General features: G+C 32.7%; 1 protein-coding gene and 1 pseudogene across 6 annotated transcripts; one reads left to right on the top strand and one right to left on the bottom strand.

The window, feature by feature from the left end:
- LOC106314331 overlaps nucleotides 1-3,613 on the bottom strand; it is a 13,063-nt pseudogene extending 9,450 nt beyond the window's left edge.
- A 245-nt stretch (nucleotides 3,614-3,858) lies between these two features.
- LOC106317953 (disease resistance protein RML1A-like) lies at nucleotides 3,859-18,302 on the top strand. 6 transcript variants are annotated; one of them, XR_001265247.1, is made up of 5 exons: nucleotides 3,859-4,368; nucleotides 4,845-5,946; nucleotides 6,067-6,366; nucleotides 12,882-13,034; nucleotides 13,145-13,857. XR_001265247.1 is itself a non-coding variant. In XM_013755774.1 (4 exons), exons 1-4 carry the CDS (start codon nucleotides 3,890-3,892, stop codon nucleotides 18,168-18,170), a joined length of 3,135 nt encoding a protein of 1,044 aa, XP_013611228.1. In that variant the 5' UTR covers nucleotides 3,859-3,889; the 3' UTR covers nucleotides 18,171-18,302. The 6 variants fall into 6 exon arrangements, 4 of the variants coding, with proteins under 4 accessions (XP_013611228.1, XP_013611229.1, XP_013611230.1 ...); XR_001265246.1 differs by having other exon boundaries at nucleotides 13,104-13,857; XM_013755774.1 differs by lacking the exons at nucleotides 12,882-13,034; nucleotides 13,145-13,857 and adding an exon at nucleotides 16,917-18,302.
- The last annotated feature ends 305 nt before the right edge of the window (nucleotides 18,303-18,607 follow it).

Raw genomic sequence — 18,607 nt, 5'->3', positions numbered from 1 at the left:
AAGTTGGTGGATTCAAAAATTTCCTCGTTAAATACACGTAAACTATTCCCTCGTAAATACCACGCAAAGTTTACGTCGTATTTACGAGGAAATAGTTTTTCCTCGTAAAATACTCGTAAAGTTACATCCACTTTACGACGAAATATTTTTGTCGTTACGTTACGAGGAAATAACGATGACTTTAGTTTTTCACGTAAATTCGTCGTAAACTCGACGCAAATTTACGAGGATTGTTTTTCCTCGTTAATTTTCGTCGTTAACCATGTGTTTTCTTGTAGTGAACAGATCAACAAAGCCTTAAGTATCTACTTGAGCAAAGGGAAGTCACATTGGATTATCAACGATGGTTGACTCGCATTATGGGATATGATTTTGACATTGAATACAAGGTGGGAGCAGAGAACAGAGTAGCTGATGGTTTGTCTCGGATTGTGCAGTATAAGGGTTTATCTTTGAAGTTTCACTGCTTTGCTTTGACTTTACCAGCGTCATTGCAAGCTCAAGACATTTATGCGGAGGTTGATGGGAATGAGTGGATTCAGGATCAGATTGCGAAGATGAGTAGAGGTGAGAAGCTGAAGGAGGGGTTTGCCGTGATGCAGGGGAGACTTTTTAAAGGGGGAAGCTTGGTTTTACCTTCACAATCCAGACACATTCAGTTGATATTGCGTGAATGTCATGATAGCCTTCTCGGCGGTCATTCTGGTGTTTTGAAGACTTATAAGAGGATACGTGCGAATTTATTGTCCGCAAATGAGAAAACACTTTCAGGAGTATGTCGCAGCCTGTGAAGTTTGTCAAATGCACAAGTACACGATTCTGTCACCGGCGGGTTTGCTTCAGCCAATAGAGATTCCAACTCAGATTTGGGAAGATATTTCTATGGAATTCATCGAAGGTCTTCCTTCTTCAAAAGGTGTCAATGTGATCTTGGTGGTGGTGGATAGACTGAGCAAATACAGCCATTTTATCACGTTGAAACATCCTTTCACTGCGTATGACGTTGCTCTGAAGTTTGTGCAGGAAATCATCAGACTTCATGGCTACCCGAAGTCGATAATTTCTGATAGAGACAAGATCTTCCTTACCAATTTTTGGAAGGATTGTTTTAAGGCCTCAGGAACATGTCTGCGCTTCAGTACAGCTTTCCATCCACAATCAGACGGCCAGACTGAAGTCTTAAACCATTTTTTGGAAACGTACTTGAGGTGTTTTGCTTCGTCACATCCTAAGACGTGGGCCAAGTTTTTGCCTTGGGCTGAACTCTGGTATAACACGTCGTTTCACACGGCTACGCAATGCACTCCATTCAAGCTAGTCTATGGCAGAGATCCTCCTTCTTTATTGCGGTTTGAGGAAGGCTCAACGCAGAATTTCCAGTTGGAGTCAATGCTTAAGGAACGTGATGCGCTGCTTAGTGACGTTAAACACCATATGTTACGTGCGCAAGAACTGATGAAGAATAACGCTGACAAGAAACGTCGTGACTTGGAGTTTGAAGTGGGTATGCGAGTTTACCTCAAGCTGAGACCGTATAGGCAGCAATCAGTTAGTCGTCGTCTGTGTCAGAAGCTGTCTGCACGTTACTATGGTCCTTATGAAGTGTTGGAGAGGATAGGTAAGGTGGCATATAGATTGTGGTTGCCTGTTGATTCGAGAGTGCACCCAGTCTTTCATGTCTCACAGCTCAAGCCAGTCATTGGAGTGGGACGTAGTGTCACCCCGTTGCCACCGGTCTTATCGCATGATGATGAGTTGATTGTAGAACCGCAGGATGTGTTGGATACACGTTATGATGGGGAAGGTCATTTGGAGATACTTGTGTCGTGGAAGAATTTGCCTTTACATGAGACTTCTTGGATGCGGATGAGGGACTTTAAGAATCAGTTACCATGTTACCCACTTGAGGGCAAGCTGGTTCTTCAGAATGGGGGTATTGATAGGCCTATGAGAGTGTACGTTTCGAGAAGGAAGAAGCAAACGAATAGAGAAGAAGGAGTGAAGAATTGCTGAGCTGGCGGTTGTTACTTAGATAATAAGATTCGTTGGAGTCCGTTGTAAACGAGCCTTAGATATAAAAGGGAACTCGTGTGTCAGTTAGGAAGTGAAGCATTTAGAGATTAAGTGCTGGTAGCTTGATTCTGGGGTGTGAGAATCAAGATTGGCTTAGTTCTCTGATTTGTAGAGACTAAGAGAGGATGGTTGGGCGGATCTTGTTAATAATACTACTTTGTTCTTATCAGCCTAATACATTAAAGATGTGTATCGTGTTGTATTATTTCACTACAACTCCAGTTAAATATGACCAGGAAACAAAATGGTCCAAAAGGATTAGATGCATTTTGTATGAATTACAAAAGCCAGAAGACACATACCTGACTACCACGATTACGTTTCTTTGCGTTAGGAAATACAATGTTCAATTCCTGAAAAAGATTCCACACAATTAAAGAAGAAATCAAGAAGCACAGAAGAAAAGTATCCAGACAATAATGTTATTCATTGACCCAAACTAAACTAGCAGCTATACCTTGACGAATCGCGTAAGTGGAGAACTTGGATCCCTAGACATAGTCAACAAAATCATGGGTTCTTTTTCAGTTGCATTGGCATATTCATATCATCAATATGACTCCGCGAAACTTTTTCCACAACATAATTATTAGAGAGATATAACCAAAAACGTATGTAACTGGACAGTGCAAACAAAACATATACATATCACTACAACATAATCACAACACAAGTTGAATTCTTGCAGCAAACAGGAAAAACTCCATCAAAACACTTACAGAGGGGGAGTTACTAAGTGAAACAATCAGGATGTTGGATGCTACCAATCGAAGAAACTTCCAGATATTTCAGGAAACATCACAACACTCATAATCTCAGAAACAGTCTTACCGGAGTTGCCTAACTCAGTTAGGAATTTCTGCCGCGTTGAGACTCTCTCTATATATATATGGCATTGTCTTTAGATCTCCACCTAACTTGGCACTGCCAAAGTCTGAAAAACTGTTGCAAGAGTGAAGCGGCGCAGATATTGAGCGAGTTCCACCTTGCATCAAATATCTTCATGGGTTAAAAGAGCTTCTTTATATAGGTGGCTATCAAAAAGTTGCATCACTTCCAGAGCTTCTCACAACACTAACAGATGATAACTGTGAATCACTGGAGACACTAATACCTTTTCCTTTTGACTCTCAGATTGAGAATCTCGATTTCATAAACTGCTTCAAGTTTTTGTCGAGAAGCAAGGAGAGCAATCACACAACAACCATTGTGGGGATGGCTACCAAAAGAATTTCATCACCAAGATTTAGGAAATTTACTGTCCATACCTGAAGAGTTCCATCATGGATTTAAGATTTGTGTCGTGGTTTCCCGTAAAGAGACGATGGTAGAAGATTCTGGCAGAAGTTATTGTGCCATATATATAAGCATAAATGGTTGCCGTGTTGAGGAGATCATTCAGTCTGTCTATATAATCCAATCAGAACATCTATTGATACTTCACTGTGAACTGCTTAATAAGGAAGACGGAATGCTTGAACAGAACAGCAAGATATTGTTTGAATTCAGCACCACATCCCAAGACATCGACACCGTTCATTGACTGTATTGTATTCATTACTATGTTTCTAAGAAAAATCTTGATATTGAGATACAATTATGGAGAAATACGCAAAGACACGTTTTTTATCTTTCACTCATTGCGCGTCGTTTGCGTTTTTATAACTCAAACGCCTCTTGTTTGTGATAATAATTCAGTCTTCTGAAATTTCGTCAACTTTTCAAACTTTGACATTTCTCCGTCTCTATATAACTCAACAATTGTTGTTATTACCATTTGCAACTTTCTCCTTCCACAAACGACTTATCCTCTCAAATGGCTTCTCCCTCTTCTTCTTCTCGGCCACGCACATGGAGATACCGCGTCTTCACGAGCTTCCACGGACCTGACGTCCGTAAAACCTTTCTCAGTCATCTACGTAAACAGTTTAACTGCAACGGGATTTCGATGTTCGACGATCAAGGAATCGAGAGAAGCCAAACCATCAAACCTGAACTCATACGAGCTATTAGAGAATCGAGGATCTCGATCGTGGTGCTCTCTAAGTACTATGCCTCTTCAAGCTGGTGTTTAGATGAGTTGGTGGAGATTTTCAAGTGCAAAGAAGATAAGAACCAAATAGTGATGACGATCTTTTACGGTGGAGTAGATCCATCCGATATGCGGAAACAAACAGGAGATTTCGGGAAAGTTTTCAAGAAAACTTGTGCTCGTAAAACAAAGGAGGAGAGGCGAAAATGGAGTCAAGCTTTGACCGATGCTGGCAACATAGCCGGTGAACACCTCTTAAACTGGTACGTGTTTACTTTCCTTCGTCTAATTTTCTTGGGAAACGAAAAGATCTGATTGATTATGAATGTTAACGTGCCACTTCATTAACATAAGAATCGTATGGAAAAAAGATAGCATAAGACTCGTATGTCTAATTTACACATGGCAAAACAATATTTTAACTTACCATTAGTAAAGCTTCCTGTAACTATATGAATGTCGCCGTCAAAAGAAGAAAAAAAACTATATGCCTGCATGTCTTGCAGAGAAAAATATTGTTATCCTACGAATTTTCCTTTATTGATCTTTGATAGTGTACAATCAAGAACACGAGACCAAAACCTAGAACCTTCCCACTAGGTCAGTGAGTCACTAACCACTAATATAGGTTTTTCTTGGTTAGATTTCTGTTACTAAGAAGTATCTGCCAATAGAATATACATGTTCATTTTCATGTCAGGCTTTCTGATCAGCTCAGTGACTTTTTCTCGCTTGTTAGGGACAATGAATCAGAGATGATTGAAAAGATTGTTAGAGATGTTTCAAACAAACTAAACGTTACAATCTCCAGCGATTTTGAAGACATGGTGGGTATTGAAGCCCACTTGGAGAAGATGCAATCTTTGTTACATTTAGATGATGAGGAGGATGTAGCTATGATTGTTGGTATATGTGGCCCTGCAGGCATTGGTAAGACTACCATTGCTAGAGCTTTACATCGCCGACTCTCTAGCAATTTCCAGCATACTTGTTTTATGGAAAATATAAGGGGGAGCTATAAAAGTAGTCTGGACGAGTATGGTTTGAAGCTGTGTTTACAAGAAAAACTTCTTTCAAAGATTTTAAACCAAGACAGTATGAAACTACACAATTTAGGTGAAATACATGAAAGGTTATGCGACCTAAAGGTTCTTATCATTCTTGATGATGTGGATAATCTTCAGCAGCTTGAAGCTTTGGCTAATGACACCAACTGGTTTGGTCTTGGAAGCAGGATTATCGTAACCACTGAAGATCAAGAGCTTTTGGAACAATATGGTATCAACAGTATATACCATGTGGACTTTCCAACTAAAATAGAAGCTCGTGAGATCTTTCGAAGATATGCTTTTACTAGACGCAGCTCAGCACCAGATGGTTTTGAAAAGCTAGCAGAAAGAGCAGCAGAGCTTTGTGGTAACCTTCCGTTGGGTCTCCGTGTCATGGGTTCAGTTTTACGTGGAAAGAAAGAAGATGACTGGGAAAGTATATTGCTTAGGCTAGAAAATAGCAGCATACCAAATATTGATAAAGTACTTAGAGTTCGATACGACAACTTACATGAGAACGAACAATCTCTACTTCTCCTCATTGCTTTCTTCTTCAACTACTACAATTATGGTCATGTGAAAGAACTGCTCGCTGAAAATAATATGGATGTCAGATTTGGGTTGAAAACCCTTGCCTATAAATCTCTTATACAAATATCCGAGCAAGGAACTATAGTGATGCACAAGTTACTACATCAAGTGTGTAGACAAGCGATTCAAAGACAGGAGCCTTGGAAACGCCAAATCCTAGTTGATACTGATGAGATTCTTGATGTTCTCGAAAAAGATTCTGTAAGTTTTTCTTCTTATTATTTATGATGTATCCCTTAAACCGGGTCATTTGGCAAAGGCCCACAGATCTTATACCTATATTGTTCTCACTTTATTTATTTTATTTTGAATTTTATTTAGGGTAAAAGAAGTTTGATGGGGATATCTTTTGATATATCTACAATCAAAGACAGCATGGATATAAGCCCAAGAGCTTTGAAAAGGATGCGCAATCTACAATTTATTAGGATCTACAACACAAGACAGGATACAAATGTTAGAGTGCATGTACCTGAGGACATGGATTTTCCACCTCGTCTGAAGTTATTACATTGGGAGAAATATCCAGGAATGTGTCTTCCTCATACACTTAAGCCTGAACATCTTGTGGAACTCAATTTAGAAAATAGCAAGCTCAAGCATTTGTGGGAAGGAACCCAGGTTTGTTTTTATCTTTCTTTACTTTGAATCAATTATTCAGTGGCTTTATCGGTTTGTGAAATTCTAAGTGACACTAGAAATCTAGCCTTTCTAAAAAAAATAAAAAATAAAAAAACTTTAATACTTTTTAATGGAAGACATAAATATTTACATTTTATTAGTATTTTTGTATTGTTTTAAAATAAATCATCATATTTTGTAAAACTAAAAAAAAAATACAGTACAATCTTAATACTAAAAACTAAAACCAAAACCTCAAAATCAAAAAAAAAAGAAAAAGAAACTACTCAAACAGTCAAAGCATTTCACCCTTTATAATTGTTTGAAAAAATATGTGAAATAAAAGCTTTATTCATATCCAATAAAAAAATCATATCCAATAAAAATCAGTAGAATAATAACCCCAATTTCAAAAACTTTTTACCCCTATTTTTAAAATGAATATAGATGTATTTAACTTAAAAAGAAATAACAGTAATCCATTAAGATATGATTTTCTTTAGATTTTTAAGTAAATTTATATGCACTAACCAATAAACCGAAAATATATGATTTTGCCTCCGTCCATCGACTCTATAGAATGATAGATAACACAAGATTCCCGATTTTTTTAAAAAAAGTTGTTAAAGTAATAGCAATTCTCTCAAATAGCACTTTTTAAGTTTTTGTCACAAAAATAGTTCTCCAAAAAAAAATGATCAAAATAACTTTTTTTATTTTGAAATTTTTAATATTTTTTTTATTTTTTTTTAATTTGAAACTATATCTCCAAAACTCCATGTCCTTAACTCTAAACCATAAGTCTAGATTATTTAACTCTAAGATAAAAATGTATTTTTATCTTTTAATAGTCATTTTCTTGTTTGAGTACTATTTTTGTGACAAAAACTTAAAAAAAAACTATTTTAAAGAATTTCTGTTAAAGTAAAGTTTTGAATGGCCTAGTAAAAGAAAAGTAATTTATCTGTATATGCAGTTTTTTTTGCATTCAAATTACTATTTAGTTTTTTTTTTCTGTTTCTAAAAAGTATTTAACAATGGATATGCAGTTCAATTTTTTTAAGAAAACAAAAGAATGCACGAAGATCACTGCACCATATATTTGGTTCTGCAGTTCATCCGCTTTGACATGTTAACCGTTTTCGTGCTACCACTTTTCATTTTTATCACCATTAAAGAGATATTTTCAAAAATATTTTATTCGTTAAGTATCAAAAAACTTTTATGCACTTATTCTTTATATATATAATAAATACATATTTAAATAAATAAAAATTTAAAAAAATAAAAAATAAATTTTTTAATTATTTTTTGAATTATACTATTTCGAAATTCAAACCCTAAATCCTAAAACTCAACTCTAAACCCTAAACCATCAATCCTAAACCCTTTTTTTTAAATGCGAAACCTAAACCCTGAAACATCAACTCTAAACCCTAAACCCCGAAACATACTCTAAACCCTAAACCCTAAACCTTCAACCCTAAATACTAAATTATCAACTCTAAACTTTAAATCCTAAACCTTCAAATCTAAACCATAAACCATCAACACTAAACCTTAAAATATCAACACTAAACCCCAAACCCTAAAAAATAAACTCTAAATCCTAAACCCTAAAAAATTAACCCTAAACCCTAAAACATCAACTCTAAACCCTAAACGTAAACCCTAAACCCTAAATCCTAATCCCCTAAACCTTCAAATCTAAACCCTAAAACATCAACTCTAGGGTTTTAGGGTTTAGGGTTTAAGGTTTAGGGTTTAGGATTTAGGATTTAGGGTTTAGATTTTAAACCCTAGAGTTGATGTTTTAGGGTTTAGATTTGAAGGTTTAGGGGATTAGGATTTAGGGTTTAGGGTTTACGTTTAGGGTTTAGAGTTGATGTTTTAGGGTTTAGATTTGAAGGTTTAGGGGATTAGGATTTAGGGTTTAGGGTTTACGTTTCGGGTTTAGAGTTGATGTTTTAGGGTTTAGATTTGAAGGTTTAGGGGATTAGGATTTAGGGTTTAGGGTTTACGTTTAGGGTTTAGAGTTGATGTTTTAGGGTTTAGATTTGAAAGAATAGGGTTTTAGGGATTAGGGTTCGATTTTCAGAAAAAATATAGGTTTTAAGGTTTAGGGTTTACATTTAGGGTTTAGAGTTGATGTTTTAGGGTTTAGATTTGAAGGTTTAGTGTTTAGAGTTGATATTTCGCGGTTTAGTGTTTAGAGTTGATGTTTCATGGTTTAGTGTTTAGAGTTGATCATTTAGGGTTTAAAATTGATGTTTTAAGTTTAAATTTAGGGTTTAAGGTTTACGTTTAGGGTTTACAGTTGATGTTTTAGGGTCAGTATTAGTCTGTATAAGTTGATGAAAAAAAAAAAAAATTTATGTTTTTGAATTTTACTTTTTAAATTCAAACTTTTTTATAAATTTTTTTTTGAATTTTTTTCGAATTATTGTTTTTCGAAATTTCTTTATTGAAATCGAAAATTATTTTTGAAACTATTTTTTAATTTTTTATATTTTTAAGTATTTATTTATATATTCATTAGAATACTAAATTTCACATTCCAAAAACTCTACTCCACCCTTCAACTCTAAACTCATTAGAATAAATGTCTTTTACCCTCTTTAAAAGTGAAAGTAAAAGTGGTTAATGTAAAGATGAAAAATGGTATTTTTCGCAATTTTCCTTTATTTTTTTTGGTCAATAAATGATTTTGTAATAAATAATTAATTTTAAAATATCTATAATTTTTTTTCTATAAATACCATATTTTCATTTAAAATTTCTTTTTGAAATATCAAAAATTATTTTTGAAACTATTTTTTAAAAAATTATATATTTTTTAAGTATTTATTTATATATTTATTAGAATCCTTCAAAAACCCTACCCCACATTTCAACTCTAAACCCTAAATTTAGATTAGTTAACGTTAGCGTTATAAATATTTTTTACTCTTCATTAAAAATGAAGACAAAAGTAGTTAGTGTAAACATAAAAAATGATACTATGATTGTAGTATTTTTGGCAATTTCCTCAAAAAGATGCAATGTTTAGGATGCATTTTTGACTTCCTAATTATAAATAGTTCTTGCCCATGAGTTTTTATTGTAATTTTTTTTCACAAATTTATAAGAATGGTGAAGATAAAAATTGTGTAATTTACCTGGTTACAAATACTTAGAAGATATTCAAACGAACTTTGCCAACAAAAAATTGTTGAAAGGATCATTCATTTTTGGGTAGGAAAAATTCTTAAACAGAATAATGAAATTATTAGTCTTAATTTTATTCTAATAGATGAAGCTGTGTATTTTTCTTTCTGGCAAAATTTTTTGAGAGAGTTACATTGAGGAACACTTTCTCAGTTTTTCTATCGCTAAAAGACACATTACAAACTTAGCACACTTTTAACTGCCAGCTGTTTACTTTCGGACAAAAGTAACCCTAATATTGTATTGGTTTTGGTTTTAAAGAAACAACCGAAACACTTTCTCTCTCTTTGTAACTAAATTTCTTTTTAGTTACAATAATTGACAAAGGGGTGAATTTAAAAAATAGGTATATGGGATGAAGAGAATCGTTTTTGGTCGTTTGATCTGATCTAAAGAAAAAAACTCTAACGGCTGTGGAAAGTCTATGAAAGTTTTTGGTGGATGGTGCAATTAATAAGAATATGACTGTGGTTAAAATAGCACAAGACAAATGTTTCCATCTTTTTTCCTAGAAAAGCTTGAAATTGTGTTGAGAGATACGGTGAAAGAGAAGTTGAGCAGAGTTGGCAAAAACTTCGTCTTTCTTCCACAGGATCGACTTATCTTTACTCTTTTTTTGCTACACTAAAACCTTCCGTTGTTTTACATGAAAAAACACAACGTCGTCCCTTCCGTTGTAAATGGGAGTGAGTTGTGGACAAAAGAAAGATGCGTAGATCAGAGATGTATGGATGGAAGATGCGTGGACAGGAGAAATCACCGCCACCAACCACCACTATTATATCCACACTCACGTCTTCCACCATCGCCTCCATAACCACCACCGACTCCATTGCGGTATCCACCGCTTTCTCCACCACGGCCTCCATCGCCACCGCATCGTTTCCACAGGACCGAGCCTCGTTCGTGGTAGTTACTTTTGAGGTTTGGAAGAACCTTCCATGGAGAAGAACAGTCGCCGATATGCCTGTGGAACAACGGCTGCTAGGAAACAAACCGTCGGCGGTTGAGAGAGATGGAGTTCGAGTGAAATCCGGCGGATCTTGAAGATTTAAAGAGTATCTAGAGGTTTACAGTTCAAGTTTTTGAGACTTTAGCTATAATCTGAGAGAATGACGACGGAAAAAGATCAAGAGTACAACGAAGGAGGAAAGAGACAAGGGTTTGTTTGTCGATTTAGGGATTTTGTGAGTTAGATAAAAGAAAAGTGATATTGAGATTTGGCATGAATAGAAGAAAATGAAAAAAAAAATTATATTTTAATGTTTTTAGTTAGAGGTGGTAACAAATTGTATCAACCGTGTAGTTAGGGGTATATGTGTAAACTTGCTCGAAGAAAGTGTATCATCTAGGAAAGTGTTCTTTAGTGTAATATGTAAGTCATATTGTGTCTCTGAGGGTAATTATCTCAAAAGATTTTCATGAGCACATGATTTATTTATGGATAAATTTTCAAAATAGCACATTTCTAAGTTTATGTCACAAAAATAGCTTTCAAAAACTAAAATGATCAAAATATCCTTTTATCTTTTGAAAAACAAAATTTGAAATCTTATCCCAAAACCCAACTCCCCAACTCTAAACCCTAAACCCTAAACTCTAAACTGTAAACCCTAAATCCTAAACCCTAAGCCCTAAATCCTAAACCCCACCCCTAAACTCTAAACCCTAAACCCTAAACTCTAAACTGTAAACCCTAAATCCTAAACCCTAAGCCCTAAATCCTAAACCCCACCCCTAAACTCTAAACCCTAAACCCTAAACTCTAAACCCTAAACCCTAAACCCTAAATCCTAAACTCCACCTCTTAATTTTAAACTCTAATGTCTAAATTAATTTACCTTTGGGGTATAAGTGTATATTTATCTATTTTGATAAAACATTAAGTGCTATTTTGGTTATTTTTATTTTTAAAAACGATATTTGTGACAAAAACTTTTTTAGTGCTATCATAGTCATTTTTTCTTTATTTATCCCTCTCTCGACCGATACGTCGGGTTTGGACGTTGGTCATCGCAACTTCATTTCTTCTCTGTGTCTTCAGATTTAAATCTCTTGATTTCACTTTTTCTTTGCAACTTTTTTTAATCACACCCTTTCATCTTTATCAAACTTTTTCGTCAATCAATAATTCCAATATCATCTGTTATTGTTTTTCAAATCGTTTGCTTTTTCACTCTTTTTCAAATATAAATCTTTTTAGCTTCCCATCATAACCACTAGCGGTGACAACATCATGATGTATGTTCTTTTTATGTCCATCGTGGTCTCAACTAGGAGAAAAACACATGCTTCATATGCGTTAATGGGCATTTTTTGTATTTGAACTAATATTTAAACTAATTTATTTTTATAGTGAAAAAATACAACTCTTAAAATTTATATAATTGGGTTCTTTTAATGAAACCACACAATCTTTTTATATTGAAAAAAAACACAACTCTTAAGGTGGATACATTTCAGATTTTATGAAAAGATACAACTTTCAACATTAATTGGAAGTCCTCTTAATAATAAAAATCTCATTTAATACGAAAGATTGTGTCTTTTCATTAAAACAAAACTGAAATTAGTTTGGAAGTTCGTCAAATCTCATTTAATACGAAAGATTGTGTCTTTCCATAATGTCTCTTTTCATTATAATCTCAAAGGTTGTGTGTTTTTTATTGTTTTCATTTTTAAAAAATGTGTTAGTGTTAAAAGTTATGTCTTTTCATAAGGAATATATATAACTTTTCATCTCAAAACCTAATAAATGCAACTTTTCATATATAAACTTAAAAGATTCAAATTTTCATATTAATACATTTAATTTTAGATATAAAACAATTGTAAATATTTATGTAAAATAGTAATAAATAGACATGAATAAATTAAAGGTGGAAAGACACATTTTTCATCTCAAAACTAATAAATGCAATTTTTCATGTAAAAAACTTAAGAGATGCAACTTTTCATGATTTAAGAGAATAAAAATTTTATATTAATACACTGGTTTTTAAATATAACACAATTTTAAATATTTGTGAAGTATTAATAAATAGATATGAGCACAGTAAAAACAAAAAGACACAAATTCTCATCTCAAAAACTAATAAATGCAATTTTTCATGTAAAACTCTTAGGCGATGCAACTTTTTGATATTAACACGACTAAACAGTTGTAAATATTTATGTGAAGGATTAATAAATGCATATGCGCAATGTAATAACAAAAAGACACATCTATTCACAAGGTGATATTTGTTGTGGAAGATGTGGAGCCCTGGAGGAATCCATAAACCATGTGTTCTTTGAATGTCTTCCAGCAATTCAGGTTTGGGTTCTTTCGAAGATACCATCAAATCCAGCTATCTTTCCGAGAAGTGCTCTCTTCACAAACATAGATCATCTGTTCTGGAGAGTTGTTCCGCAGATGGAAGATCATCAGTTTTCATGGATACTATGGTATATCTGAAAAGGTAGGAATAATAAAGTTTTCAGTAATCTCGATATTGATCCTTTGGATACGCTTAAATTGGTATAAACAGAATCAACATTGTGGGCTGAGACACATATATTGAATGAGCAGAAGATTATACCACCAATAGTAGCTACGATCCTGCCATCAATTTCATGAAGATGGTGTTTTGCGGATGGCTCATGGAAAGAGGGTGATACATTTTCAGGACACGGTTGGTATAGCACTTTAGAAGGATTTGATGGATTGTTGGGGGCGAGGAATGTTAGGGCTAGTATCTCTCCCCTTCATGCAGAGATGGAAGCACTACTCTGGGCAATGGTATGTATGAGGAATTTGCGTCAATCTCAGGTTACGTTTGCTACGGATTGTTCTCAATTAGTGAAGATGGTTTCGGAACCAGAAGAATGACCAGCTTTTGCAAATTATTTGGAAGATGTCGAGACCCTGAAAGAGAGTTTCACCCGATCAGAGATTATCTATGTACCACGAACGCAAAATACAAAGGCGGATAGACTAGCACGCAGTGTTAGGAAGCAGCCGTCTTTCGTCGTTCACATGGATGCAGATCACCCAGTTTGGTTTACAAAGTCAGTATGAGTCTGTAAAAGTCGATGACAAAAAAAAAGACACATCTATTCATTTTCAGGGATTCCTATTATATCTGAGCAAACACAAACTTTAAATGGTAATAGCTAGAGAGCCAAGGAAAAATGATTTGTAATAAAAAATTTATGAAACATAGAATAGGTACATAAACAATAGATGCAACTTTAATATCCAAAACTGATAAATGCACATTTTCATGTAAACAAGTTAACAGATGCAAATGTTCACATTAATACATTGCTTAGATATAAGCAAGTGCAAATATTTATGTGAAGTATTAATAAATGGATATGAGCAGAGTAGGTAGAGAGCCAATGAAAATATAAATTGTATTAAAAATGTTTTTTGTTAAAATACAATATATATAAATTTGAAAATACTTAATCAATAGATGCAACATTTGATATAAAAATTTAATAAATGTCAATTTTCATGTAAAAAAACTGAAAAGATTCAACTTTTCATGTTAATACATTGACTTTTAGTTATAAAGTTTTTACTTATAAAAGGTTGTAAACATTTATGTGAACTATTAATAGATAAATAGATATGAGCAAAGTTAAAGTAAAAATACACAATTTTTCATCTCATAAATTAATACATACAATTTTTCATGTAAAAAAACTTAAAAGATGCAACTTTTCGTGCAAAAAACTTAAGGGGTTTACAATTTTCATATTTATACACTGATTTGTAGATAAAAATTTGAAAATATTTATATGAAGTTTTAATAAAGTGATATGAGCAAAGTAACACGAAAAGACACAACTTTTTATCTCAAAAATTAATAAACGCAACTTTTCATAAGAAAAAAATTAAGAGATAAAAGTTTTCATGTAAAAAAACTTAAGAGAATCAAATTATCATATTAATACATTGACTTTTAGATATAAAAAAATTTTAAATATTTATGTGAAGTATTAATAAATAAATATGAATAAAATAAAATGAAAAGACACGAGTTTTCATGTTAAATGACCTGTCTTAAAATTGATGTGTTTTTTCATTATCACATTTATTGATGTGTCTTTTCAAACAAATACAAATGTTAAATGATTTTTTTTTCATCTTAAAATTTTATTAGTTTTAAATAAAATATACAATGATGCATCTTTTCATCATAAACTATATAAAATTGTTATATTCATTCTAAAAACTGTCGTTAGTTTTAATAATTTTTTACTTTATTTTCATATCTATTTATATATTTTTAGAATAATCTTAAAATGTCTTTAAAATATTTGGATAACTCTATATTTTGGGTAACTTAGTTATTTTAATATATTATATATTACAAATTTAATATATGTTTTTCAATTATATCTTATGGTTTATAACATGTTTTGGTGCGTTTTTGGCTGATTTGGGTTTTTTATTTGGGTTTCATATAAAATGTTTAGACTTATTTAAATAATAATTTTATTTGTTAATAGATATGTATTTAAAATATAAACCAAAATAATTATATTTATTTAGGCGTATTTAAATTTATGCATGAGTTTGATATATGTGTTGTTTATTAATTGAATCTCTAATTACATTTAAACGAGAAAAGATTGTCTGAAATTTTAAGTGAATCTTTGAAATCGTTTTACGTGCACTCTTATATTTTATCTTGATAAAAATGCAACTAATTAAAAAACAATGTAACTGTTGGTGATTGCATCTTTTGGTGATGGGTTATTGCAATCATTGGTCATGGACCAATATAATTGTTGGAAATATAATTGTTGGAAATTGCAGAATTTAGAGATAAGTCATTACAACTTTTGGTATTAGTCATTGCAACTACGATTAGCTAACCACTGTAATGTTTGGTTGTCAATTATTGCAACTCTTTTATATAAGAAATTTTGGGTAATGACAAATCATAATTAAAACAACAACATATAAATAAATAAAGATTACAAATAGATTAGGAAATGGAGAGTTTTATTGTTCAAGTTCATCAAAGATCAATTCTTTTGAAGGCAAAAGTTGCAGATAATGCAAAGAATGTGCGAGTGATTTACCTATAAAAATATGTATATACAAGATCTCTTAAAGTTACCATATAATCATGTTTTCAACAATACACATTTTTATATAGCTTCAAAAAATCATGAATTTCATACTTGTCATTATAAATTGCCTTATTAAATTAGTGAATGTTAAATTTATGTGTTTGCTTATTTTAATTAGTTCAAAAATATTAAGTAGCATTTAAAATTTCAGAATAACTTACCTAAACTAATAGAAGAAATATATTTTAATTGGTATTGACGTATTTTTATTTTTGTAATCTAAAACTAAAAAAGTATACATTTTAATATTATCTATAAATGAATATAAACACATACATTCTGCGTGTTGAAATGACTAATTTTTCGAAAGTAAAATTAAGAAGTTAATCTTCAAAAAATAGTAAAATTATGAAGCTTTTATATAAAGTATAAGTTATAAAGTGGTATATTTATTTATATAAAATGAGTTCTTACGTGAATTCATGAAAACTAAACATTGATTTTTTCTAAATCTTTGCATCTTGAATGACGAATTTATGAAATAATATATTCTCATAAATGTAAATTTACAAATTATTATGGTTTCTTCTTATTATTATTTTTAAAATATATATAGATTTTAAAAGGTTACATTATAAATGACGATATTTTTCTATTTTTATAAAATAAGTTCCTGTGCGATATCGCCCCGGTTCCTTACTTAGTGTATACTAATGGAATAGATACATATTTTGTTAATTGCCAATATTTTGATTTTTAAAATTCTAGTGACATGCATTTAGTGCAATATTTATTGTTATTTATTATTAGAATATATAATTTGCTTTGTTTGAATTGATTTTACCATTCAAAACTATAGTTATCTCACGTAATTTATACTCCCTCCGTTTTTTAATATAAATCGTTTTAGAAAAAAATTTATGTTCCAAATTATATGACGTTTTCGGTTTTCTATGTAAAATTTATTTACACTTAATGTTATTAATTGCTATATGACAAATGATAATATACATTCTATTTTATTATTGGTTGATTTGTGTTAGGTAAATAATTAATGATGTTTTTGTTTAGAAAATATAAAAATTAATGATTTTTTTAATCTATGTGCACAATTCTAAAACGACTAATATTAAAAATAAAAAAAAAACGAAAAGAGGGAGTATGATTTGCATTTATCCTACTTGAAATGCTTACGATTGCGACTGGTTTTTTGTACTTTCCCTATATGTGTTGATGTTGGTTTTTTTTTGCTGTGTTGTTTTCATATTCAGCCCCTTGGAAATCTTAAAAAGCTGAATCTGTCATGGTCTTCTAATTTGGAGGAACTCCCGGATCTTGGGAATGCTACAAATCTAGAGATTTTGGATGTGTGTAAATGCCAGAGTTTGGTGGAGATTCATTCCTCTGTTGGAAATCTTCATAAACTGGAGAGGTTGGGGATGGGTTACTGTGGAAAGATACAGGTTGTTCCGAGTCTCTTCAACTTGGCATCTCTTGAAATAGTCTCGATAGTGGGATGCTACCAATTGAGGAAACTTCCAGATATTTCCGCGACCATCACAGAACTCGGAATCGTAGACACGATGTTAGAAGAATTTACTGCATCAATTAGGCTCGGGTCTCGTCTTTTAAGACTCCTTATAGGTGGCAGTGTCATTCCAAATCAATTGATGCTAGAGAGAAGTGGCGCAGATATTGAGAGACTTCCAGATTGCATCAAAGATCTTCATGGATTAGAAGAGCTTTATATAGTTGGATGTCCAAAACTTGTATCACTGCCAGAGCTTCCTAAGTCGCTCAAAAGACTAATCGTATGGAATTGTGAATCACTGGCGGAGATATTAGTATATTTCCCTTCCGACTCTATGATTGAGGATCTCTGTTTCCCCGACTGTGTCAAATTGGGTACAGAAGCGGGGAGAGTCATTACCCAGCTGCAATCATCGCGGGTATGCTTACTAGGAAGAGATATACCTGCAGAGTTCAATCACCGGGCTGATGGAAATTTCTTGGCCATCTGTTCAAATGCCGCCCGGTTTAAGATTTGTGCCGTGGTTTCCCAGATGGAAGTTGAAGATGATGTTAGAGAATTAATGTGTCGCATACACATAAATGGTTGCCCCACGGAAAATTGTATATTCCCTTTTATCTTTGCAATCCAATCAGAACATCTGTTTATATTTCACTCCGAAATTCGGAGGGGAGACCGACGGCTTGACCAATACAGCGAGATATTATTTGAATTCAGCGCCTCATCCCAGGACATCAAAATTGTTGAATGTGGTGTCCAAATCTTGACAGACAGAAGCGGCTCTGGGAGTTATGAATCTAACTCACAACAGCCGTTGAAAGACAACAATGGAAGTCTCTCTGATGGGAGCCTTGAGTATGTTGCACCTAAAGCAAGGGTGGGCACTTTACCCGATATCCGAAGCCGCACCCGAACCCGATCCGAAGCCGCATCCGAATCCGATCCGAAAAATCTGAACCGAAGTAGCAAAATATCCGAACGGGTATTGAATTAGCAGAGATTGGATATCCGAACCCGAACGGGTAATATCCGAACCTAAATGTATATCCGAAGATAACTGAACATATGTATAATTAACCTTATATTTCTAGTTTTCATTTCTCATCTTATATAAAATGTTTCTATTGATATTACACATACTTTAAGTTCATATGATATATATACAATTACGGAGAAAATGATTTGATACTCACTTAAAATGCATGTTAAGCTTTTTATTTCAAGAATTAACAAAAAGTTACATCCAAAACTTAAAAACAATAACCAAATTAATGTCTTTTTAGTTCAAAATGTCATGTCCAAATCTATTAACCATTTAATCTATTAAAAATAAAAAATTAATTATAAGTTATATTTTTAAATACAAGAAATTTGAGAAATAAATTTTTTTTTTTCAAAATCTAAATATCCGAACCCGATCCGAAATAAGCG

The sequence above is a fragment of the Brassica oleracea genome, chromosome C9 (genome assembly GCF_000695525.1).
Source record: "Brassica oleracea var. oleracea cultivar TO1000 chromosome C9, BOL, whole genome shotgun sequence".
NCBI lineage: Eukaryota > Viridiplantae > Streptophyta > Magnoliopsida > Brassicales > Brassicaceae > Brassica > Brassica oleracea.
The sequence above is the reverse complement of the archived record's forward strand: the minus strand, read 5'-3'. Positions and strand labels throughout refer to the sequence as shown.

What these genes read in the sequence shown, in the direction of transcription:
- LOC106317953 (XM_013755774.1), top strand. Translation starts at nt 3,890, where the DNA reads ATGGCTTCTCCCTCTTCTTCTTCTCGGCCACGCACATGGAGATACCGC. An exon ending in ATGTTCTCGAAAAAGATTCT is followed by an intron (nt 5,947 to 6,066) that starts GTAAGTTTTTCT and finishes AATTTTATTTAG; the next exon opens with GGTAAAAGAAGTTTGATGGG. An exon ending in ATTTGTGGGAAGGAACCCAG is followed by an intron (nt 6,367 to 16,916) that starts GTTTGTTTTTAT and finishes TTTCATATTCAG; the next exon opens with CCCCTTGGAAATCTTAAAAA.